Source organism: Tachypleus tridentatus, chromosome 4 (genome assembly GCF_004210375.1).
Source record: "Tachypleus tridentatus isolate NWPU-2018 chromosome 4, ASM421037v1, whole genome shotgun sequence".
Lineage (NCBI taxonomy): Eukaryota > Metazoa > Arthropoda > Merostomata > Xiphosura > Limulidae > Tachypleus > Tachypleus tridentatus.
The window spans coordinates 65,575,008-65,601,018 of record NC_134828.1 but is presented as its reverse complement, the minus strand read 5'-3'; the positions used below and the strand labels follow the sequence as shown (position 1 = coordinate 65,601,018).

The following is a 26,011-nucleotide window of genomic DNA, read 5'->3' as shown; positions in this document are numbered from 1 at the left end:
AGGAGAGCTTTTCTTATTAAAAACATGAAATACACTAATTTGGAGCTATTTTGGATAAAGAAAATTGCTCTCAATTCATTAATAAGGTCACGTCCGACCAAATAAACTAGATGTTAGATTGTCATGCTTCATACTTGATACCATACGTTTACAAAATTTCGCGGTACACCGTTTAGAAACCACTGCTCTAACATGCGTGAGTTTTCTTAAAGCAAAGCTAAATCGGGCTATCTGCCGAGTCCACCGAGGAGAATCGAGCCCCTAATTTTAGCGTTATAAATCAGTAGACATACCGCTGTACCAGCGGGAGACCCTCTATGATATGTTACTAGTACTTCCTAATATTTGAAAGTACGACCAGGATGCGAAGAATACTTATTTGTTTTTAAAAATATTTCGCAAAGCTACACGAGGGCTATCTGCACAAGCAGTCCTTAATTTAGCAGTGTAAAACTAGAGGGAAGGTAACTAGTCATCACCACTCACCAACTCTTGGGCTACTATTTTACCAATGAATAGTGGGATTGACTGTTACATTATAACACCCCCACGGTTGAAAGGGCGAGCGTGTTTGGTGCGACGGGGGTTCGAACCAGCAACCCTTGTATCACGACTTGAACGCCTTAACCCACCTGTCCTAACGTTGTAGGCAGCAGCATCAATTGGTGATTGCTGCCGTTAAAGGGTTAAATATCCGCTATAAACCTACTCACGTTTTTAAAATGTACATCAAAACCTGAAAAATAGTGCTAAAATCCATATTTTTTTCTCCTTCTGCACAAAAATGTGGATCCAAGGTGTTTCTTAAAGTACTTAAAAGTGCCTATTACACAACCACAGACTAAGATTTTAGCAAACTAAGCAGTGCCAAGTTACTTGACTACCTTGTTATAAACGCCCCAGTTTATTCAAGAAAACAGGTCGATTTCAACTAAAATAGTTTTTTTAAATGCTTTATCCAAATCTGGTGAGCACAGAAGAGCCTCTTATAATAAAAAATTATTCACGCTACTGATCACAATGTTTTCATCAACAGAAACTGAAGACATCTTTTGTGTAACCAATCAAAATATCTATTAAAATTAGTGTAAAAAAATGTGAAAAAGATCATCCATGTGGAGATGTCATATCATCAGAAGAATGGAAAACTTAATTTTTGTGTTTAAGTTATTTTAGTTTATAACTGTTTTGTATTGTTGTTAGATTTATTTAAAAACTAAGAATTTTCATTAAGATCAATTCTTGCAAAATTTATTGTTGATGAGAATACAGTATATTAGGAAAGAGTAAGTCTTTGCTTAAAAATGTCACTTAATCTTGGTGTTAAAAATCTCAAAAATTAAATTTTTACAATTTAATTGTAGTTTCTGGAAGTTAAGTTTGTAACAGAGAAAGAAGTATCTGCATTGCTCTGCTAAAAAAGGAATATACATTTTGTTAAGGATATTTTAATGTGACATCTAGTAATCATTATTTTATGTTGCAAAGGTAGATAAAAGAAATTTAAATTAAATGCAGCAAGATACTTGGAGAATATTTGGCTCATAACTTTTGCATGTTTCTCAGTGTTAAAAATACCTTGTCAATAATCTTGGTCTGATAAATGCTCAACAACACAATAAAGTACTCTCAAGGACTACATAAATCAAACTTCACAAGTGGGGCAAAGAAGAACACACATACCTCGGAACACCTCAGTTGGAAAATGATTCTTTTCCTTTCAAACTAAATCCCTGCCCCAAGATTATCTTTCTTTTTCACATTACTGGTGCACAAAATTATGTCTAAAACTGTATATTCTTATTTTTAACATAACTTTAAATTCCTAGCAAAATTAACTGTAAAGTAATTTATGAATACAAAGAGAATGTTGTATAATTTTAAATTTTATTATACCTTATCCTTAGCTTTCTAGGATTTTCTATGTATAATTTGAAACATATGCCATGTAGGTCACTTACTGTCTAAATTTTGAAGTAGTTTATCAAACTCTTTGGGCACTTATACAGCAGACACAATCATTAGTTCATAAATCATGAAACTCCATCTAAAATCATTTTCTTTATATCATATACTGGTACGATTTATTAATTTTTAAGTGTTGAAGTCAGTCTTAGCTGCCACATCATTTACACACCTGATTTCAATTTTCATATATCAGTCTTTTTGTTTCATTATGACATTTAAAATTTTCAAAACTCCAATCACAAAATTTAGTAATGTACAGGTTCCATATGTTTGTTGCTAACAAGTTCCATACATTGTCAACATTATTCTGATGTTTGGTTAGTTAGGAACAGTTTCCTCTACTGAAGCTCACACTGAGCATTATAAAAAGTTCGTAATGAAGTTGAATTGAGTGATAGGAAATTATTTGTAATTTTCGAAAGAATTAAAATATGGATAATATATTTCAGATATATGTACAAGATCCCCCTCTCAAAATCCTACCTCGTTACATGAATCCCTTATACTTAGTTGTAGATATTAATGAACATTTTCAATATATTTTAGAAATAAATTTTTAAATGATAATGGTGCAGCTGTTCAAAAACATTTTCTAAAAATAAAGTCAAACATATGACTGATTTCACAAAAAATATGTATACATATAAACTTGTATGCCTCTGATATACAAATATTCTTACAAATTATAAATGTGCACTGTCAAAAACCACTGTAAAGCTGAGATGTGATAATTCAGAGAAAATAAATTACCAAAAGAAACTCATTATTCTGAGTTCACAACCTTACAAGAGGTAGGTTAAGTCCTCTTATGTGATTCATGTTTGTAGCAAGTTTCAAAGCACTACAGACAAAAATATCTGTTCTTCTCATTTAGAAACACAAGTTCTAAATGTTTTTATTTGATAATCAGAACTTGTGTAAATTCTATTGTTTCTCTATTACTTATTTAATAAGATACAGAGGTGTCTGTGAAACACAAAACAAATGTGAATCACCAAGTATACAAAATTTTTTAGCACTGAACAGGCTAAATACCCATCTCCCAAACAAAATTTACAAGCATTAGTTGGTATACACATCAGTCTTACATACTCTGTTACAATTTTTAATGGTAAATTAATTACTTTCTTGGCCCTCTCCTTCATATCTACTTGCTATTCCTTTCTGGCCTTCTGTTGCTATGGCAACTGGAGTTTCTCCAAGCTTCTGTTCCAAACCTCTCCAGCTTCTGTTTAACAGAAATTCACCTACAAATAATCAAAACAAGACTGAATATTCAAAATAAGTAAAGTGTTTAAAACATATTGGCTGCTTTATAGTAAGACAATGTGTTTGTTACCCCACTGGGTACTGACTTCTAATTTAGGTAATTAAGTGTTTTGTTTTTTGGTGACTTTGTGTTTTGATTAATGTTGTAGTCAATAACGTAATTATAAAATGTAATTATACTGTGCAGTTGGTGTTTGTTCTTTTTTGGAACACATTAACAAAATTTTATATCCAAATTAATCTTCTAATAACAATTAACAAATAATGTGACTTGAACATCCCATCCAAATATCAACTAATTTTAACTTGAAAAAATGCTGTCTTCACAAAGGATAAACATGGGGAAAATTAAACACCTACTATTAGCATGAAGAGCAGAAATGGCTAGCATGTCATTTCTTACAGCAATTGTTCCATCACTTTGAGATTCATCTGTATCCTCAGAACCTAAAGTTCTCACTCTTCCAGTAACCAGAGAAACATCAAAGTCCTTTCTCTCCACCGAAACAATATCAGCATAAGCCAAAGAGCCTACAAAGGAAAACAGTAAAAATGATCAGACCTGCAGAAAAGTTTAAAAGTAACTGAAAAAAATTAAAAAGGCTTAATTAAAACAGTCATTGCCTAAGACACTGCCACAAGTTATTTCAACATTTATCTCAATTCCTAATAATTTAGGTTTGAGTTTCACCTTTTATAAATTTTATGTAAATGACAAAATTTCCTGTAACCATCATTTCTGTTATAATTTCCGACATTATAAAATAAAACATTTTAGCAGTAAGCATTACTTGTTTTGTTTTTTGTTAAATAATCACACTTACACAGACATTTTATAATAGTTTTTTTACATTCCCAACATGAACAATTTAATTTTTGTTTTTCAATCACTAGGAAGAACCAAAATACTAAACAATTATGAACATACCTGAAAGAAGCTCTCTGAAGTCAGAAATATATTCTCCAGTCCATTTACGTGCTATGTTGCAGCCTAACTCAACTTCAAATGGAGTTACTATGGGTTTATAATACTCCTTTGAGTCTATTAGAGAGTTTTCACCACAAGCCACAAGAACAAAAACATCTATTTCTGGAAAATTTGCTATTTTTGCTGGATTGATTCTTCCCATGGCTAATGTGTATGACTTTTTTCCAGCTAATTTAATAATTGTTTTTAGTCTGTCAATGATATCTCGATAATTTGACACTGCCAAAGTACCTACAAGTATTCCAATAATTTTAGCATCTTTAACACATTCAATTAGGTAGTATGATCTCTTCAGCAGCCTTGAGCCTTCTATAGTGAACCATCTGGAGTTCTTCCTTACTGGGTCATAAACACAGAATCGACATTTGGTGAAGTTCACCAAAAAGTTTTTCAATGAAAGAGTTTCTAGTCCCATGTAAAATATACAGTATTCATCTATTACCTTCTCTCTGGGTAAATTAATTAACCTTCCACATCTTCTGATAACTGTTGCTGAACAGATATTGTTCATTTGCTCAGAATTACAGTCTTTATTTACTGGTGACAAATTTATATCCAGCTTGCTTATTAGAAGGTTGGGATAACGTTTTTGAAGTTCTTCACAGACTTGAGCTGCAACAAATTAGAAGTATGCCATGATTCCAAACAGAGAGAGAGAGAATGGATTAAAGAATTATACATATTCCTAAATAATGAAGAAATTATAAGATATTGTATATTTGTCTACTTTTTTCAACAAATTGAAGACTTGGAGTTACTGCAGTTAAAGAAATTACAATTAATTTATAAACATCTGAATTATAATGAAAATGGTTACAAAAATGTTTCATAAAGCTTCAGTTTCAGAAACTCGATACAAAAACCTAAACTGTTTCTTGCACATATTGATATATATAGTAAAAAAATTTGGCTTTAAAGTTCTTGTATGTTTTTTGTTGTTTTTTTAAATATAAACATTACACTTTTCTGCATACATTCAACTAAAACTTTGGTTTTGAAACCTTTGTTTACTGCAGGACTGGTTGAAATTCAATAACTTTCTTCATTATTGTTAAAAAATGTGAGAAAACTCTGAAGTAGGGAACAGAGTTAAATCATGTTAGGCCTACTTTTTATTCATTGATGCAGAATACCATTTAACACACAATTCAGGAAATCATGTTCTTCTGTGTATTTCTTTGTATCATTTGATATTCTGTATTTAATAGAAATATTAATTCATTTTATTTGAAATTCAAACATTTAAGAAATTTTCATTAACATTAAATGTGGAAAATATAAATTTTCTGGCAGAGTCAAGCTTGAGCACAGACAAAGAAGAGGATTGTGCATTTCATACTATTTTGGCTTAATCTTAGGTATGTAAATGAGATATTAAAATGAATGAAAACTGCACTATAGAAGTTGAACTGTAAGTAAACAATATGAAATGATCAGGGCCTTTAAAACTATTCTATATAATTAAAAAGAGTGTTGTATGTGTTCATAGGAAAGTTTTTAAGTTTCATTAAACTATGCAAGAACAAAATTGGGGGTAGGTTTGAATGGACAACATCACCATTTGAATGTGGAAAGCTTTTTAAACTTTATTAACCAACATAAAAGTAAAATTAGAAAAACAGCAGGTAAAAACACTGTCAACATATTCATAAAGGAAGGATGGCTGTAGATAGTACCATGCATTGTAAATGAAAAAGTATTGAGGAAATGGATCTCTCATCCTTCAGAATGTTATTTCAGACAGCAGTATTTGTGTCAATATTCTGTGTGTCTTTATTTGTTGAGTTTTAATACTTGCCCCCAACAGCCAGATTTCTAAAGCATTGCTAGATTTGGTATGTCTAACTAGATTAGTCAATTGGTTTATCATTTTTGGTCAGTTCATTCAGTTCACTGCATCTTTTGTACTAGAAGAGTTTAGTGAGTATTGTGTTACAGAACAGGTTTAACCCACCTAAGTCACTAAGATGACCTGCACAGCTACAGCATACATTCAGAACTCTACATACCTATCTTTATAAGAGTACTCTATACAGGTTACTTAACTGTTTTAATTACTATAAATACACAGCACTGCCTTTACATCTGATAAACCTTGTGCATTCATATATAAAATATCGCAACCAAAAAAAAGTGTTTCATACATATAGCATGATATATATAACAAATGTAAAATTCCTGTGTATACGTTACAACTATAAATTTATAAACCATATTAAAATTAACAGACTGTAATTTTTCTTTTTACTTCTACTGTCCTTATGCTTACAATTATAGCATTTTTTTTAGAAGTTCAAACTAAACATTGAATCCAAACCAATTTCGATTTTAATTACCATTGCATGTCACCCACATAATCTGATATTTCCTTTCCAGAAGTTTATACTTAAAAAGTTACAAAATTAATAAATTATATTCTGGAAGACATGACAAGCATAACTTACAGGCAGAATGTGAGTACACAACATCATAAATCAATATCACATGAGATTCCCTATCAGGAAACATCTTTCTGAACTCTTCAACAGCATGAACAGAGTCTAATGGCTGTTTTCCAAAAATGTACAAGACTGGAAGACGAGATGTGGAGCTCAGACAGGAATGACCAAAGTGGATGATAGCATCTGCTGAAACGTGTTCTGCTGCAACTTCATCGACACAACAACTTCGGATGGAATAAGAAATGTCTTTATCAATAACAACTGTAAAGTATTATAAGTACAAAACTGTGGTATATGTTTTATGTGATTTATTCATTATCAAAAGATTATTAGAAATGTCAAGTTATGCTTTTAGGTTCTAACGTGTCTAATCCACGAATAGCTAAATGCCAGAAAACTAATCAACTTGGTGTCAATTTGAAAAAGATTATTTTCACGTATCTTTAAACATAATCTTATTGTAATTTCAACAGAAACATGGTGTATTTAAGTACTTGCTGAATACAATGTGTATTTTTCTCAATTTCTGGTAACTACTGTTTTTAAACCTAACTGTGGATGTTATATATAACACACAAACATATATATTCAAATTTAAAATATACTGTAAGATGTCTTTCTCTAAAATATACCGTTAAATTCTGCTATTAACTAATGCCATTGACATTCCTGACTTGATTTTCATCCAAAATACATCAGATATACAATGATTTTATAAGCAATTATTTACTATTCATTCATTTGATACTGTAAACTTTGTAGCCTAAGACATTATTAGAATTTAACCTTTTTCATACACTACAAGTGTATTTCCTTACCTCCTTTCTCCCAAAGCTATCAACCTTAATTTGTCTCCTAAGCTATGGTAAAACAGTTTTGCAAATAATATACTAGTCTGTTATATCCCTTTATGTGATTATCCTTCGTCAATCACTGTACCACCTACCTGTACTAGCACAGGTAAAGAAACTGGTAGTTACAAACTAAAACACTGGCATATCAGTGATTAAGAGTGGGAAGTGGGAGAGAGAGGTAAGTACTTACCAGAAATACATTTTTAGGAAAATGTTAACTTCTGAAAGAGTACTACCTTCTCCCACACTGCAAAAGTGAAGGGGCCCATGAAAGTACAACAGTATTCAAATAAGCACATAACTAACTTAAAGAAACAGGTGTGCCAGAAGAAGAAAGTAAAGCACATCTGAGGGGTATAGTGCTACTTCTGGACCAGGTTTGCTCTTCATCCAGTAATGTAACAGTAATATATATGGTAGAATATATAAGACAGGTACCATATACTAAAAATGAAACATACAGCACTTAGATTTGGAATAATGTGGTATTAATATGACAGAAATTAGCATGGAGTGAACATATAAAATGTCTAGAATGCAATGGGCCCCAAAATATTATGTGTTAAAAGTCCTGGGGTACACTTGAGCAAGTTCATTGACGTCTTGTCAGGGATATTGTGAGCAACAACAATGATCTTTCCCATAAGTAGCAATATGAAATTTGGTCTGATAATTCAGAAACAACCAGCTCACTGTCAACAGATAGAGTATTATTCATCTGCACATGTTGTAGGTCAAAGCATGTGATACAGGAATAATTAGTCATGGTAAAGTGCCAAGTATGTGATATAGGTATAAGTGACCAGAGACAAAGGACCATAAAGTGTATAATAAATAGGTCAAGTGTGGTTTATTCAGGCAAAAAAACACCCAGGGTAAATGCTTTGGTATTATATTGAGTAAGTCAAGTGTAGGCCAGAAACATCTAGAGGAAGCACCTTGCATAAGCTTATATACCATGATCAACAAGTGTAGTCAGCCCAAGCAAAATATCTGGGGGAAGCACCCTGTATCCAGAAGAGTATGATAGTGTCTATTCAATAATCAAAATGAAGAAAGACCTCCTCTCACTGATTTGGTATTTATAAGATTTGAGTTTGATTTCTTCGATTGTACAACCCCACTCAAGAGAAAACCATCATGGTCCACCAATTCAGTGACTGGGAACTGGAGTGGTTAGGATTCACACACACTGGACACTGTGCAATGGTTGTCTACAACTCCCTATTTGAAAAGCAAATAGAGCCAGATTGTAAGAATTACGTGTCAGTGAGGATGGGCAAAATCCCCATCTGTTTTACTCATGAGGTCCATGCATGATGGTCCTTTATATAAAATCCACTGATAATAAAAGTTTGATATATGTATACATACATATTACACACACACACACACACACACACACCCCACCATAAAAGCATCCAATGGTCTTACAGAAACACCCATCTCTACAATAAGCATTTAGAATTATGGTGATTTAGTACGAAAATCTTATATTCAGCGTACTTGACCAGGCAACACTAGATGGGATTCTGAAATATGGTATATCAACTCAAAAATTTACAAAATAATAACAGGCCAACTTACCCCAATCTATGATGTGTTTCTAATCTCCTACCTTTGAGAACAACAAATAGATGGGACAAAAATCCTAGACAAGTGGAGACAACTTGTGCAATAGCTCTTTTGTGAAGAAATTCTTGAATTGACTCAGTAAAACAACTAGATATGGTATGACTCCTAGGAAAAAACCTGTAAAACCCATGGATCCATCATTAAGATTCACCAAATGGTTGAAAAATGTTACAACCTGACTCCCACCTGCCATGTAAAATATATCCAGTCACCTTAACCACTGACTTCTGAAGGAACAGAAACAGGAAGAGTGAGGGTAAAACATTTAAAATTTGACAAATGTGATCAATAAGATGTAGAATAGGTAAGATTGACAAATTCTCCTGACTGTCAGCATTGTCTGACTGACCAAAAAAGGTTAAGGTCAGAAACACAGAGTCTAAATTATTTTCACTCTGAATAAATTCTTCCTTAGGAGAAAAAAAAGAATAACCCAACTGCTAAGCAAAATTATCCAAATCCCAGTGGATTAAGGTTCTTAGTAGATATCATCCATTTACCTTGCTCAGAACTAGTGACATCACTCTCCTCATCATTGGCAGGAACTTAATCACTTGCACCATGAAATTAAAATTCATATTTTAAATCAGAATTCAAATTATGGAAGAATTATTTGAAAATCAAAACTAAAATTGGAAAGTAAACTTCAAGTTTAAACCAGTGAAAACTGAAATGTGATTACAATGAAAAAGCAAACATGTGGAGCAAAGTACACAAACATATATATATATATATATATACACACTGTAATGCCAATCAAAGTGAGGATTGTGCTAGAATAGTAAAGGGATTGATGGAGGACAGTCACATGATATGCAAAGGTTCTGAAATAGTACAGAAATAAAGGGCTATAATGGACGGTTGCACTATTACCAAAATATTTTTAGCATTGCTTAGAAGGCAAATCAAGATCCAGATAGCTTTGATTGAGAAGAGTTAGTTTCATTTTAGAAAGTGTTTGTTAACAAGGCTTGAACACTCAGATTGGTTATACATCAGTGTTGTATGTTTAAAATGGGTGAATCTATGAATGCTGAGATAATGTGGTCTACACCTCCATAAGAGCTGCTTGGAGGTGAATCACTTGTAACCAAACATCTTCCTAGAGTATTTAATGTGTTAAATTGGGATGAAAATTGGTGAGCATGCTAACCAATCCATTTCCTCAGTACATTATTTCAGAAAGCTACTCATTAGTTGAACAAAATAGGAGTATTTTTATTATCCATTTGAAGAAAGCTTTAACCAAACACATTTGTGTAAGGAAATACTGATGGTTGGAAACTTTCATACTTATATCAAATCACATTCTTAGTGTCATGTTATAGCATATAAAGGCCACTATGTCCACTAGTACCTATCCTTGCCTAAACAACCACTATTGTTAACTCTTATAAGTTCAGTCCCATGGACCAACCTCATAACCATTTTGTACTTGTTATAGTTTTAATGTTATAACTTTTTAATTAGTCAGCATATCCTCATAAAGTTTTGCATATTATCAGTAAACATTACAAGGCTTTCATATGCAGAATATCAGATTTTTCTTTACTAAGTTTCAAGATCTTTTTAAGCAGCATTTTTCTTAGGCCTTTTTTCCTTTTTGAATCTTGAATATCCAACATGTAAAGTAATCTTGATTTTAAGATTAAAAATACTTTTATGCATCAGAAAATTTAACTTTCACATGCAAAATCTTTATCATATCCAGATAATTATCAAATGTTTTATTTTAAGAAAAAACTTTACATTTTATCTTATTTTTACTATTGTATCTCAGTATGGATTTGGCCAACTTGACCAACCTAGTTACCACCATAAAAAGTATGAAATAAATATAAATTATGCTTCTTTTTTCTTGTTGTTCTAGAATGACTACAGATTATAAAATGAAAATGTTTGATAGAAATAGTTTAACTCTTATAACATTATACACCTATATATATTCATTTTTATTACAATGACCTTGCATGCAAGCTTGGCTAACATTACAAAAGTTGTAATAACATGGCACATGCTGCACTCTTACTACTGTATCCAAGAATATAAAACTTGCCATTACAAAGTAAACTGTCTTAGCTGCATTTTATTGGAATAGTATTTTGTAAAGCATAGTCACACTTCACTTATATTACATTATATCACATTATTACTACTTAAAATGGAGACAGTAAATAAAAAGGCACACCAAACAATTATCTCTTCTAGTTACAAACTTGGTACTTGTATGCTGCTTGCTGTATGTTGCTAAGCCTTATCAACTTTTACACATGGAGGATGTAAAACAAAATATATTTTTTAGGTTTTATTTATAAATATTGAAATAACCAAAAATCATAAATTACTATATCATTACAACACAATTCCACAATAATCTACTAAGCTTAATAACTAAACTGTATTTCAGTCTAAAAAATATGAAATTTTGATCAGATTGATGTCTTACAAAATAGAAAAGATAAGAGCTTCTTGTAGATTCTAGTTTGTCAATATCGGCAGCTTGAGTCTCTAATTCATAAGGAACTACAGATTTTGTATTTGGACATCACAAATATCTAATTTATCCAATGCAGCAAATTGGTATTTAGGATTGCTTTTATTTAAATTATAAAACTAGCTATTGTATAATACTGGTATTTGAATTATAATATACAGTTTTATACCATGCTTACTGACATACATTAATGAAACAGTAGTTCAATACAATTTTGAATGCAAGTCAACAAATGCAAAGACATAGTACTTGACCCATATAGGCAGGGTTAATGTCTTTCTTTAGTAAAATTGGTGTTGTATCTGATTCCAGTCACTCTCCAATATTGTTTTCTTTTACAAACCACTTATTCTACATACCAGTGAATATGGATTGTTTTGTGGTAATGGATGAGAAAAATGTAAGCCATTGGTAATCTGACATAAAGAAACCTTAAAAGCCTGTTTATGACATAGCTGACAAGTTTCTGTTCCGAACTGATGATTCTGTCGGGAAGTTGAGATTGGCTGGTTACGTGCAGCCCTAATGTCAAATAGCAGTCACTTCCTGAGGTTGCTGATTGTGGTCTACCTTCTCTGAGTGATATAAAAACAAGTCCACATCCTGCTAACCATACTTAAGAGAATGTTGCCACTCCTCAAAAACTTAGATTTAAACAACCTAATACTCTTCAGATTGTTAAATGAGGTCCTGACATATTTCACTGTCACTCATTTACACATGCTAATGTTTTTCTGTGTGTGAAGTTATGTTTCCTTGACTTTCCTATACCAGTGAAATGTGTTTGTGTCTGTCAGTTCATGATATTTATTTTTATATTAAAATTAACTAAAGAGGTGCACTAACATTATTTAATAACTTCAGATATACCTTGTCATAGCTCAAATGAATTAAACTCCAATTATGGTTTAACTGTTCGAACTAGTGTCATTCTGGGCAAATAAAAACTATAAAAATATTAACTCACCTTATGATCTACTGATTAAACAATCAATTCAAAATTATTATTTTTAGCATTGGTATAAAAAAATTGATTTGAGGAAAAGAAACAAATTTTGTGTTTGTTTTGTTTTTACAGCAAAGTCTCATTGGACTATATACTGTGTCCATTGCGAGGAACTGAGCATTAGATTTCACCAGTACTAGTCCATAGACTTTCCACTGTCCCACCAGGGGACAACAAGTTTATGAGAAACGTACATGTGCAAATTATCCCAAAACACTTAACTCTGAAACAAATGTGATTCATTTTAAAGCAAAATATATTGAAAATAAAATTGTTTATGAACTGTAGTGCACATGAATAAAATAAAGCTGTTTATGAACTGCAATTCATGAGAATTAAACAAGTAATATAGTTCTAGTTACCTCCCATATGAAGTATCAGCCAAAACAAACACTTGACAGTTAACTTCCCTTTGGATGGCCACACACACAGCAGTACAGTTGTTTAGCATCTCATCAGGAAACTGAAGAGCAACCTAAAGTTTAACAAGACAGAAATAAGTATAACATTCAACTGATTTCTCTTTTATGCATCTTGAATTTCATTTATAGTGTGATGAAGCTGATTATGAAAATTTAGAATTAAATACTAACAATTCAAATGTTTTCACAAAGCCTTTAAGAATTTCCTATTTTGTGATTTTTTAAATTCAAACTATGTAAATTAAAAGAATTTACAAAAAAGTGCTATCTAAATTATTCAGTAACAGAGTGCAATACAGGCCTTCAAACCCATCTCCAGAATATACAGGTATGTCTACTAATGAATAATGTACACTATAATATATTTCTTTCTGATGAAAGTACATTCATTTTTTTAAATTTTTACTTTATTATACATGTAACACTGACAGAGAAAACAGTTTTGTGTTACTGTAAAACAGTAGTAACTTAGCTATAATATTGTGCTCCTGCCCGTTTGTATAGTCAATGGTGTTTGAACATTCTTAGTTAAGCTTATCTTGCATATTAACTGAAGTAATGAGTAGCAAAAATGCATAACTGATAGTATTCACACAACTGACTTCATCATGCTTCACCTGATATGGATGTTATTTCTGATCAATCCAACTACCCAAATAATCAACACAGTGCAACCAAACTTATTCACTGCAACACTTCCTTGTTATGTTAAAGCCACTAAATATACCTGCCACCATCAATATTTTTGAACTGCTGACCAGAGAGAAAACAACTGGCTGTCAGCATCCATCACATGTAGTTTGAGGAACATTGTTCTAACTAATTAATGGAGATGTTGATTAACTGATTAGCAAATAGCACTAATCTCCCAGCTTTAATACGTATAAAATGCCACTATTTGAGTGGTATTTCATTAAATTATATAGATAGGAGGACATTGGGAACTTAAACAGCTGACATTGCTTTTGTATCTTCACTAATAAATTTAATATTTGTTATAATTTTCTTATTCATAAAATGTACATCCGAAAGGTACTTAACTCTAACACAATTAGCTATTCTCATCTAGTGCCACCTCTATACGTGAACTTTTTCTTTACATATGCAACAAGCCTTATACACTCCTCTTGTTTGAAATAGCACATTCCAATGTCTCTCTCAACCAAATCATCACATATTATCTATTAACCAACAGTAGCATAGCATGTTCACGTGATGCATGTGATTCTCTTCACTCCTATACTGAACTTTCACTTCAAAACTTTGCAAAAGATGTAAGCACCACAAAAATGGAAAGAAAAGTTTAGTTGGTTGATTTAGTGTTTTATGGCACAAAGCAGCTAGGCTATCTGCACCAAACGTCTGGTAAAAATGTAAAAATAAAGTAAATGTAGTAAAATTCATAAAAGGAAATGAAGGCAAAACAAAACAGCATTGAAAAACAGAAAAAAAATAAAACCAATGTTGACATCTAGTCTACAATGTTAAGAGAGAAAGAGTAAGAGAAGAGGTAAAGAACTTTCTGTAGCATAATGGTAATGATCATAACACACCAGAAAGACTAACAGGTAAGTACAAGAACCACCATCAGTCACCTGAAGTTGGCCTTTCCAGTCCTGGTTCCAGGTTATGTGTCATTATAGCCATTATCAAAAGGTAAAGTAATAAAAGTTTCAAAAGACATGTAGCAAAATTGTAATAATAATTTGCCAAATGTCTGGTAAAAAGGTAAAAGTAAAGTAAATGTAATAAAATGCATTAAAGGAAATGAAGGTAAAACAAAACAGCAAGTAAAAAACATAAATTGCATAAAAACCAATGTTAGCATCCAGTCTACAATGTTAAGAGAGAAATTACAGTAATAGAAGTTGTAAAGGACTTTCTGTAGCATAATGGTAATGATCATAATCCACCAGGAAGACTAACAGGTAAGTACAAGAACCACCTTCAGTCACCTGAAGTTGGCCTTTCCAGTCCTAGTTCTGGGTTATGTGTCATTATGGCCAGTATCAAAAAGTAAAGTAATAAAAGTGTTAAAAGACATACAGCAAAATAGTAATAACTCATCAGGACTAACAGGTAGTTCAAACAGCAGCATTAGTTACCTGAAGTTGGCCTTTCCAGTCCTGGTGTCCAGTTACTTAATGTCAAGGCCATTTTCCAATTTCAAATCAAACTAGAGAGATTGAGACCCTTAAAAGGGAACCACAATTAAAAAGGTGTAATGAATAAATATCAAATACTTAAATGACATTAAAAAGATTAATGACCATTAAAAAACATTATCAAGGTGGACAGTGTCACAGTCACTAATAACACTGTCTAATGTTATGGACAAACCTTGGGACAGAACATGTTTAAAATAGTGCAGTCGTTGAGAGTCGTAATGATGGCAAGAAAGTAAAATGTGGCTTGCAGTGATTTGAATGTTACACAAACTACACACTGGTGCATCAGTTCCAGATAAAAGAAAACAATGAGTTAAAAAACTGTGACCAATGCGTAGTCTAGTTAGAACAACGTCCTCCTTCTGAACCTTACGGAAGCTAGATGACCAAAGTCCAATATAGGGTTTTATTTGGAAAAGCTCATTCCTGTGAATACCAACATGACCTGGTATCCAGAAAAACTGGATAGAAGTAGATGTTAATGAGAAATGGGCCAGTCGGTTTTGAATATCAGTGAGAACAGGGTGTGAGCCAACGTGAAGCGATTCCAGGGCCAGTAGAGAACTAAGCGAGTCAGCATAAATAGTGCAGTTGGAGTACTGCCTAGCTTCAATATGATCCAGGGCATGAGAAATGGCATACAGTTCAGCAGTGAACACAGAAGCTGTAGAGGGGATTCTGCATGCAACCACCGAATCGCAACAAACCATGGGAGAGCCCACAGAGTTACCTGATTTGGAACCATCCGTATCAATTGGAATAGAAAAATTGTTCGAAAGATGTTCAATAAATAAAAGACGGTACTTCCAATCTGGAGTATCTGCCTTTCTCAGATGACTTAAAGAAAGGTCACATTTGGGGACTGTAATAAGCCATGGTGGGATGGGGTGACCAGTGGATTCTGCAATGTTATCCAAGGACAGACCCAATTCATCCAATTGTGCCTGGATGCAAAGGCCAAAAGGAGCAATAGCAGGTCCTCTGTTTTAAAAAGTATGGCCCACTGAGGAAGGAAAACACATCTCCAGGTGGGATGCTTTGGTAAGGAATGAAGTTTCGAAGAATATAGTAAAGACAGTTGCAAATGGCGAAGGTGCAGAGAAGGTTCATGAGATTCTACCCATAAGCTCTGAACTGGGGAGGTGCGTAAAGCCCCAGTGCAGAGTCGAAGTCCTTGCTGATGAATGGGGTCCAGCATCATTAAGGCCGAGGATCTGGCAGAGCCATAAACCATTGATCCATAATCGAGTTTTGATTGAATAAGAGCACAATATATCTTTAACATAGAACATCAATCCTCTCCCCAACTGGTGGTAGAGAGGGCACGGACGATGTTCAGTGCTCTTGTGTATTTGACCTGCAGCTGCTTTAAGTGTGGTATAAAGGTCAGCTTATGGTCAAAGATAAGCCCCAAGAACTTGGTCTCAGGGACCACTGGCAGCGAAACTTCACCAATACGGAGTTCAGGATCAAAGTGAATACCCCGTTGGCGGCAAAAGTGCATGCAAACGGTTTTAGAGAGAGAGAAATTAAAGCCGTTCACTGTAGTCCACTTCAGTACACGATTGAGGGCAGTTTGTAATTGCCACTAAATATATCTCATGTTCGACAACTGACACGAGATGTGAAAGTAGTCGACATAGAGCCTGTTTGCAACAGTGAGAGGAGTTGTTCAGTGATGGCATTAATCTTTATACTGAAAAGTATGACACTCAAAACACAGCCCTGAGAGACCCCATGTTCCTGTAGAAAAGAACAGGAAAGTGTCAAAACCACATGAACTTGGAATTTTTAATAAAATAATAAAAATGGGCAAATGGCCACATAACCCATATATATGGTGGTTTTGCAAAATGCCATACCTCCATGTTGTGTCATAAGCCTTCTCAATGTCAAAGAATATTGATACAAGATCTTGTCATTTGAGAAAGGCTTCTCTGATTGATGTTTCAAGTCGAATTAGGTGGTCCGTGGTGGAGTACTGTCGTCAGAACCCACACTGGGTGGGCGAGAAGAGGTTGTTTGATTCGAAGAACCAAACAAGACGAGCAATAACAATCCTCTCTAAGGTCTTACAGAGACAGCTCATCAAAGCAATTGGATGGTAGTTTGAAGGAATCTTGGGATCTTTCTCAGGCTTAGAGAAAGGTAAGATTATAGCCTGGCACTAGGCATTAGGAAAAACATTCTCCTGCCAGATCTGGTTAAAAAAAAATTAGAAATATATCAAGAGAAGCAGGAGAGAAATAGCACAGCATGTCATAGTGTACATCATCAGGTCCAACAGATGTACTGTCAGACCGATGAAGAGCCATTTTCAGTTCCACCAGTGTAAAGAAACAATTATAGTCAAAGAGACAATCAGTTCAAAAGGAAAGAGGTGAACGCTCTGCACGAGTCTTGATGGCCAAGAAGGTGGAGGAACAAGCAGAAGTGCTAGATACCTGGCAAAAGCTTTCACCTAGAGTATCAGTGATGCTCCGGACATCAGCTACCTCTTGGTCATCAGAGAGTAAGATCGAGAGGGGGACAAAATTGTAGTGCCCACTGACCTTTCGAAACCTGTCCCATATGACCTTGGAACTGGTGGTAGAAGATATGCTAGTTGTGAACTTAATCCAAGATTCCTTCTCGCTTTGACGTCTTACCCACCTAGCATGTGCACAGGCCTGTCGGAAAGTGATGCGGTTTGAAAATGTGGGGTATCTACGAAAGTATCCCAGGCCCGTTTTTGAGCCTTCTGTGCCATGTGGCAGGCAGGATTCCACCACGGACGAGAATATTATGGAAAATGTGTCGATGTTTTAGGAATACACTGAGCAGCTGCTTGTATAATACAGTCAGCTACTGCTGCCACACAATTGTCAATTGATGGCTGACTGACAATAGCAGGATCAAGTTCTGCGAGAGCAGTGAAAGTGGACCAGTCTGCCTGATCCAGCTTCAACCAGGGTACACGGGTAGGGTGGCATTGACCATGGCCAGTCTCTCTCAAAAATATAGGAAAATGATTGCTGCCTAATGAAGTATTGTCAATCCTCCATGAAAAATGGGAGAATAATGGAGGGGAGCAAACCAAGATATCAATAGCAATAAAGGACTGACTAGGTGCATGAAAATAAGTGGAAGAACCAGTATTGAAAAGAGAAAGGTTGTGATCAGAGAGTATATGCTCTACAGAGCAACCCCTCCTATCAATAACAGCACTTCCCCAGAGGGGATGATGTCCATTAAAGTCCTCCAGGATTAGTAAGGCAGACAGCAACTGTTCAACGAGAGCATCAAGGTCTGATTGATCATATGTCTCTCCAGGTGACAGGTAGAGAAAACAAACAGTGATGGTATGACCCAAGGAAATACAGATGGCTATGGCCTCCAAGGGCATATTGAGTGACAAAAACAGGGTGGGCACATGCTGATCAACCAACAGTGCCACCCCTCCATGTACTCATCCATCATACAGCCTGTCATTCCTGTACAGCGAAAACTGCAAAAAGGTGACTGTATCAGCAGGTTTCAGAAATGTTTCTTGTAAGGAAAGACATACAGGATGGAAGGAAGCAATCAGTGTTTTGATGTCATCCAGATTAGAACGTAAACCTCGACAGTTCCATTGTATCAAGGTGGCCATTTTTAATGATGGGTAGGCAAAGTGGCTGGAGAACCCTTCTGTTTATGACCATGTCTTTTTTCCTTACTGTCCTTATTTGGAGGAGGTCTATCGACCTCCATGGATCCTGCTCTGGGTCGATTGGGCAGGTCTTTGTTGTTGGAAGGGGATTCCAGTGACTGAGGAGGCAAATGAATGATTGTTTTGCATCTTGGGGTGGGAGAAAAAGATGTATCTAAAGAAATGCCTGTATTTGAAACCAAAGGATGTGGATCTTGGGGTTTGCTGGAATGTATAGAAAGAACAGAAATGGGTGTAGAAGTTGATTCATCAACCTTTTTAACCATGGAGGTCAAAAGGCTTTTCATTTGTTTTAAAAATGATTCTCTTAGAGGCACAGAGAGATCTGTCTGCACTCCCACTGTAGTTGTGGAATAAAATGCAGCAGCATACGTCTGAGATGAAGTGGCAGACAGCAATTTCTGAGCCTCAGGATAACTAATGTTATGAGTCATTTTCAAACACTGCACCCCTTTTTCCTCCAACCATTTAGGGCAAGAATGAAAGTGGGAAGGGTGAGAACCATTGCAGTTGACACAACGTAGGTCCGTGTCACACTCATAAGCATTGTGGTCCTTGCCACCACAACGAGCATGTCAGGGAACCATGACATGACGTCTTTGAGTGGCTGAACCTCTGACATTGGAAACATCAGGGAGGGTTTGGAATGTACAGCCGTACCCTGCAATTTAGATAACCTGCCTCGATGGTGACAGGTGCATGTGGTGATGTAAATGTCAAAACAAGGATATTTGTCAGCAATGTAACTCCATCTTTGCGAGTGGAGATGCACCTCACTGCTGTAACTCGAGTGGAGAAACCAGTGAGAATCTCTGACTTGGGGACGTTCTTCAAATCCCTCTCAACAATAACTCCTCATGATGAATTCAAGGTAGAATGAAGGGTAACCTCAATAGGTACATCCCCAATTGCCTTTGAATTCAAAAGGAGTTCACTGTGTTCGGATGTAAATATTTCAACCAATTTGTCTCTGAATCGAAGCTTCTTTACAGACTTTGGAGAGCCAGCAAGTCCCTCTAGCCCCTTCTAAATAAAAAAGTGGGTCATTTGCTCTAAAGGTTTTTCTGAAAGAGAATGTATTATAAGAAAATGAGGTACGTGTGTTACAGATATTGAAAATTGCTGCTCAGAGTCTTCAAGACATGATTGTTTACCTATTGACTGTTTTTTCACTATTTTATTTAAATTTTTCATAGGAGGATCCATAGGAAAAAAAGAAAATTTCAGTACCCACTGACCCCTACGAGGGGACGCACTACAATGTCATACAAGGTCACTGCAGTAATGCCAGGGTTTCATGAGTTTTATAACCAAACACCAGCATCAGACACAATATCCACAACACCATTGAGAACTTCCAACACTGGTACTTGGTTGACTCTAGCCCAAGTGGACTAGCCGACTGACCCAAGGAGGCCACCCAAAGGTCGCCTGTCTACAGGAATTGAAGACCAAAGTGGTGTGTTAGGGTTGGACCCCTCAACCACCAGTATCCTCTCCTTCCCTTCACGGGTTGCCATGCACGGCAAACACGTGAGTGGATGTTTAGATCCCAGAGGAGGTAACCAGAAAGAACAGAACCTTTCCTGGGCAGTCCCCTCACCACGCACAGAATTTCACACCGAGGAGGAGGGAAGAAAGGAGGTGAAGTGTTAGCAGAAGTAAATACTTATCAAAAATACATTTTCAGTATAATAAAATTATAATTTCCAATATGGAACTTAACCTTTTCTCACAAGATCAGCTATGATCCCACACTGAGGAGGTACAGGTGCAAGAGAACAATAGAAGCAACACCCTCTCCAGAAGAATCCAGAAAATACCTGAGAGTGAGAGAAAGATATCAGAGGAGGGAACCCTTCTGAACCCATGCGTAGATATTTATAAAACACAAAGGAAGAAATCACGAGTTGTAGAGTGGCATACTCAACAAGTCAACTGCATCCAAAGTATCTTATGTGGTACACAGTCTTTGACCTTTGACCCATTGCAAAAGGGTTAATAGATGATGCATGATGAATTGCATGAGAGACATACTCGAAGATACTAAGGGGTGTGCACAAGACTTATGGCATGCAAAAGAAAAATTTGCAAATAGAGAGCAGAACTGAACAAGAACAGCTAATCTTGTGAGCAGATGTAAGAACCTTCTTGGAATTATAGCTTAGAACATATGAAGCTTTATAATAAAAAACCTTCTGAGAAGTTGTAAGTATCATAACTATAGTTTTGTTATATATATATTATATATATATATATAAATTATTATATATGCTTCTTATTTTATACACATATTGTATGGTAAATAGTTTCAAGTGTTACTAACAGAAAAACATTTTTCAAGTTAAAAACTAATATCATATACACTCACTCTGGTATATCCATTTTCTTTAATCCAATAAACACACTTCCTTAACTCATACACTTCTTCTAGATTCTCAGATGACAATTTCAAGTAGTCATTTTTGGACAGGTTTATTGCCCTTCCAATCACCTCAGAATCGCTGCTACTAAATACTAATGACATTCTTCTTCCTAGATGAAAAGCTATCAGTTTTGTATACCATCTTATTTGACATCAAAATAATATTTTCTGTTACAAATAAATTTGAAAATTGTACTATAAATAGACTGCCTGATGTTAAAAGATTGTTTCATATGAATGATATATATTTTCATGAATTCAAATAAAATTGAACATTAGTTTGTCATCTTTCTCTTATTCTTTTTTTTTTTTTTTCAATAAGAATTACTATAAACATTCTACCTAATAAAAATGCTCATCCAGATCTGCAGCAATGTAACTAATACATTAGTTCTTTTGGTTAATATTATAATAGTTCATTCTAGAAAAGGAAAAACAAAAAATCAATGTTAGATAAAAAATACCAATAAATGTTCATAATTCACTGGTAGCAAAACTGTTTAGTGAGAAAAAAAAGTATTTTAAATTTAAACTTATATAGAGGTTAGGTAACAAAAGTTCATTCATAATATCAAGGATAGAGTTGGGAGATTAACTCATTGATTGCACAATTATTGTAACAAAAATAATTATTAATGAAAATTATTATTAATGTCATAAAAATTATAAACTAATTTTTCCAATATTACTATTTTTGATCATTCCAACCATCCAAGTAATCAAATTATTGCCATTAAGATTTTTTTTTTTATTAATTCAAGGTTGTTCAGCTTAATTAATTAGTGTTATGACTCATGAAATAAATCAACTAATGAAAATTACCATTTCTAACCATTTCACTCTCATGTGAATAATTAAACATAATAAATTAATGAGTCTTAGCATTAGCCAGTATCAAGTTACACTGATCACCAAACTTTAATCAGGTACCCCTTTTCACATATATAAAAGCTAAATGCATCTCTTCATAATTATATATCAAACATGTACATAAAATAATTTAAAAAGTGCACACAACATATGATGCAACTATTTCACAAGTTTTATAATTCTTAATAGGAAAATAATAAATTCAAAAAATTCTAATTCTAATTTCTAAAAAAATGCTCAGTAAAGTGTTGGGTGGGTGGAGGGCTTACTGCTATTTTTAAAACTCTCATTAACTTGTGCAACTTTTATTAATACTAATATTCTGATTAATGACCAAAATTTCACAAAAGCTGACTTAGTATACTTCAAGAGAAATATTGGGTGGCTAACAGCTAAACTAATACAGATAATGTTGAAAATTAAGATAACTTTTGTCAATTCAATCAACAAAGTTGAAGAGAAAATTTTGTATATCAAACAAAAGCCTTTTCCTAAAACAGTGATAGAGAAAACAAGTAATTAATACATAAAAACTGCCCAGCTTATAAGAATATAAAAGTTAATTAATTGTATGGAAGAAGCAGAAGTTTATACAAATAAATAAACAGACATTGAAATATTTGTAACAAAGATTAAAACAGGAAACTTTCTTGACTTGCCTTGAAAAGAAAGCTTTTGGCCTGTTTTACATATTAGGCTAATATCATACCAATTTCACAGCTTAGCACAAGTAGTAATTTATCTCAAATTTCCTGCTCCTTTATAGTTATATGATTTGTGTTGTTTAATGTTTTCATCAGTCAAAAAAGTTTTAAAAAACGACTATGTTAAATTTTGCTTATATACAATTATCATGATTTTAATCATTCAGCAAACATCAAATCTATGACAGCACTTGAAACCAACAGGTAGTGTTTGTATGTTCCATATGGTATGCTCTGTTATTTTTTTATTGTTACTTTACTAACAATAATAACTGGAATACTTAATGTATCTAATTTTATTGGTTTTTATTACTATTATACTGTTTGGCATTGTTAACTTAATGTATGTATTTAGGACTAACCTATCTCCTAAGCTAGTCAAACTTCACGAGACATTATCATTAACAGCAATGGTACCAAACTGATAAAATTTAAGAAATGGATATTTACTTGTATGCTGTACCACATCAATTTTTTTAGTTATAAGTAGCTTACTCTAATCCAAAGTTAATATTCTTAACACCTGAAAACAATACGTCTCAAATGATTTTTTTTTTAAATCTCTTATCATTTAAGTAATTATCAAGCCTTTACTTAAACTCCCTTAATTTTACATCTACCACACCTAAACGGTTCAAGTGGTAAAAACCTTTAGAAAAAGTAAAATTGTCTTTACTAAACTTGACTGCCACCCTTCCAAAATGTACGTTTCTTTCATCTACCATTCTCACAATTAAAAATATAAAAAGCCTATGAAAGTTTTGTTTGCTTTTCAGTTGGCTGAAATAATGTGCAATAAACATCATGTTAAAATGCAGATTTAACCAGTGCAAAAAGAAAACTAAATTGCAATCAAATCATTCATCTATTTAATTACATATTGTTTAGAAGTTTCACTTTGCATTCCATTCAAATATTATATATGTAATTAATGTACTAATATAGATTATACGTAACTTGACATCATAGGAAGGTATACCACATTTTTTTTAACACAACTGTCAAATGTTCAATATTTTATTATAATAACTTCTGAAGTATACACATATCAGTCTAATTATCAGACCATTTTTAGTCCTAATGAGATTTACCCCAAAATACAGAAGACTAGCATAATTATGGGACTCTAACAACTATTTTTGAAAACTCATTTGCCTTCCTTGCCCTCCTGTTTTCTTAATAAAAAGTTGTAATTACCAAGAGTAACATTGAAAAACATTTGGAAAACTAGCATTTCTCAACACAACTTTACAAAAGAATAAGGTTTCTTGTTTTATTAGCTGTCTTAACTTTTTGTGGTTTCTACTTTTCTTGATAATGTGCATCACAAGAAATCACTTACTGAGTTAGATACTTAAAGAACAGAAAGTTAAGATGTGAAAATTCTGAAAGTCAAACAAGACTTGTTCTTTAACATATTTTTTAAATTTTAAAATTACAATTTGTGGAAAGACTTCGTTAATGATGTTTTTTATGAAGTTCAATCATTTTCATTATTTTTTCAAATACACTGATGTGAAGTCATTTTAGTTAAATGTTTTCAAATTATTGACTTCATGAGAGCCTTCTGTCATTTGTTTCTTTCTTGTAATTTTTATCTTACCAACTGTAAGAACATAAATATCACTGTCTCAGAGATCACATCCAAGATATGTATTGTTCGCAAGGTTATTTCACATGTGCTGATAAAACTATGGTGATGGAAGCAAGAGCTGCTATTGACAATGTTTCTCATACTAAGTATCAACTTGACAGCCTCAGTGATTTATGCCAAAATGCTAAAAACCCAATTTTAATATTCAGAAGTATAAAGTTCAGAACTTTATCTTTACATTAGAAGATCATTATGTTCTGGAAAAATATTTTGAAGTAACTTTAAATAATAAAAACTTGAAACAATTAAAAAACCCACTAGCACTCAGAAATGAATTATATGTTTCTTCAGGTATAATTATTAAAAGTTCTAATTTTCATTCCATTCAGTTACATGCATAAACTGATGATACAGGTCTAATAATTTTTAATGAGACTTACTATAATAATAATAATAGCCAATACTTTAATGACAAAAGCTAGACAAGTGAAACGAGTTTTTAAAACATTGTAGTTAAAGTCTCCCAAGTTCACCCTACATATTTGCAATGCTGAGACTTACAAAAACAATTAAAATATAATATAGGCCTTTGGGTATAGAATTAGAATTCAGATTCACTCACTTAATCGGATAATAATTTCTTAAGATAACGTTACTTGTCAGATAGATTTCTACATTTTAACTTTTAGGATCCTCATTACTTACTTGGGTTTGTTTTAAGACTTAATACATTGTTATTTCTAATATACTATTTAGTAGTTTTGTGTGTGTTTTTTTTAACTTAACAGAAACATTAACAATACATTCCATACATATTTACATTTAGGCTTATCCTTACAACTTACATTTAAACAATAACAACATTATTTTCAATACAACAAAAAACTTGTTATCACGAAAATGCACTAATCATACTAATGGAGTTAACCAAACATAAGAAAACGAATTATTCTTTCAAGCATAATTAAGTATACGTTATACCACTCTAGTGCTCACAATGTAACAAAATAATTCAGCGATATTATGCATCACGTTAATATTTACAGTCATTTTTTGTTGAAAGATTTTCACAAGGTGTAAAAAAAAAATTTAGAATGTTATTTTCACGCCAGTCCTATCCTGATAAAGTCATCATATAACATTTTGTTATTTTCATTCTTATAATTTTATTTTCATAAATATAATAGCACTGTCTGTTATTAGTCCCTGTAGTATCCTCGCAGGTTGTGGATGGATCTTCATCAGTACTGGTATAGAGATTCATAAGGTCCATGCTGGGAGTTCATAAAAATGTTTAGTGTTGCGGTTTATATGGGCGTTTTTTACAACTACCTCATATCCTGTGTGTTGAATTTCCATCAAATTTTGTATGGAGATTCAATGGTTCTATAGCGTTTGTTTTGGAATTTCGCACAAAGTTACTTGAGGGCTATCTGTGCTAGCCGTCCCTAATTTAGCAGTGTAAGACTAGAGGGAAGGCAG

General features: G+C 33.5%; 1 protein-coding gene across 10 annotated transcripts; it reads right to left on the bottom strand.

Moving 5' to 3' along the window:
• Positions 1-2,824: 2,824 nt before the first annotated feature.
• On the bottom strand, positions 2,825-25,612 carry Dph2 (Diphthamide biosynthesis 2). Of its 10 annotated transcripts, none has more exons than XM_076498956.1 (8): positions 25,511-25,569; positions 21,704-21,782; positions 21,308-21,471; positions 13,018-13,130; positions 6,670-6,890; positions 4,166-4,837; positions 3,598-3,768; positions 2,825-3,215 (listed from the first exon to the last, which is right to left on the bottom strand). In XM_076498956.1, the coding sequence occupies exons 3-8, from the start codon at positions 21,461-21,463 to the stop codon at positions 3,085-3,087; spliced, it is 1,464 nt and encodes a 487-aa protein (XP_076355071.1). In that variant the 5' UTR covers positions 21,464-21,471; positions 21,704-21,782; positions 25,511-25,569; the 3' UTR covers positions 2,825-3,084. The 10 variants fall into 10 exon arrangements, with proteins under 10 accessions (XP_076355071.1, XP_076355070.1, XP_076355073.1 ...); XM_076498955.1 differs by having other exon boundaries at positions 25,375-25,513; XM_076498958.1 differs by lacking the exon at positions 21,704-21,782 and having other exon boundaries at positions 25,511-25,612.
• Between the last annotated feature and the right edge of the window lie 399 nt (positions 25,613-26,011).

Bases quoted from the DNA above. Each gene is read 5' to 3' on its own strand.
- Dph2 (XM_076498954.1), bottom strand. From the start codon at position 25,393: ATGTTGTTATTGTTTAAATGTAA. The intron at 21,465-25,370 runs GTTGTAAGGATA...TCTAGGAAGAAG, and splicing joins TTGTTATTGTTTAAATGTAA to AATGTCATTAGTATTTAGTA. The intron at 6,891-13,017 runs GTAACTAGAACT...TTCCATCCGAAG, and splicing joins GCTGATACTTCATATGGGAG to TTGTTGTGTCGATGAAGTTG.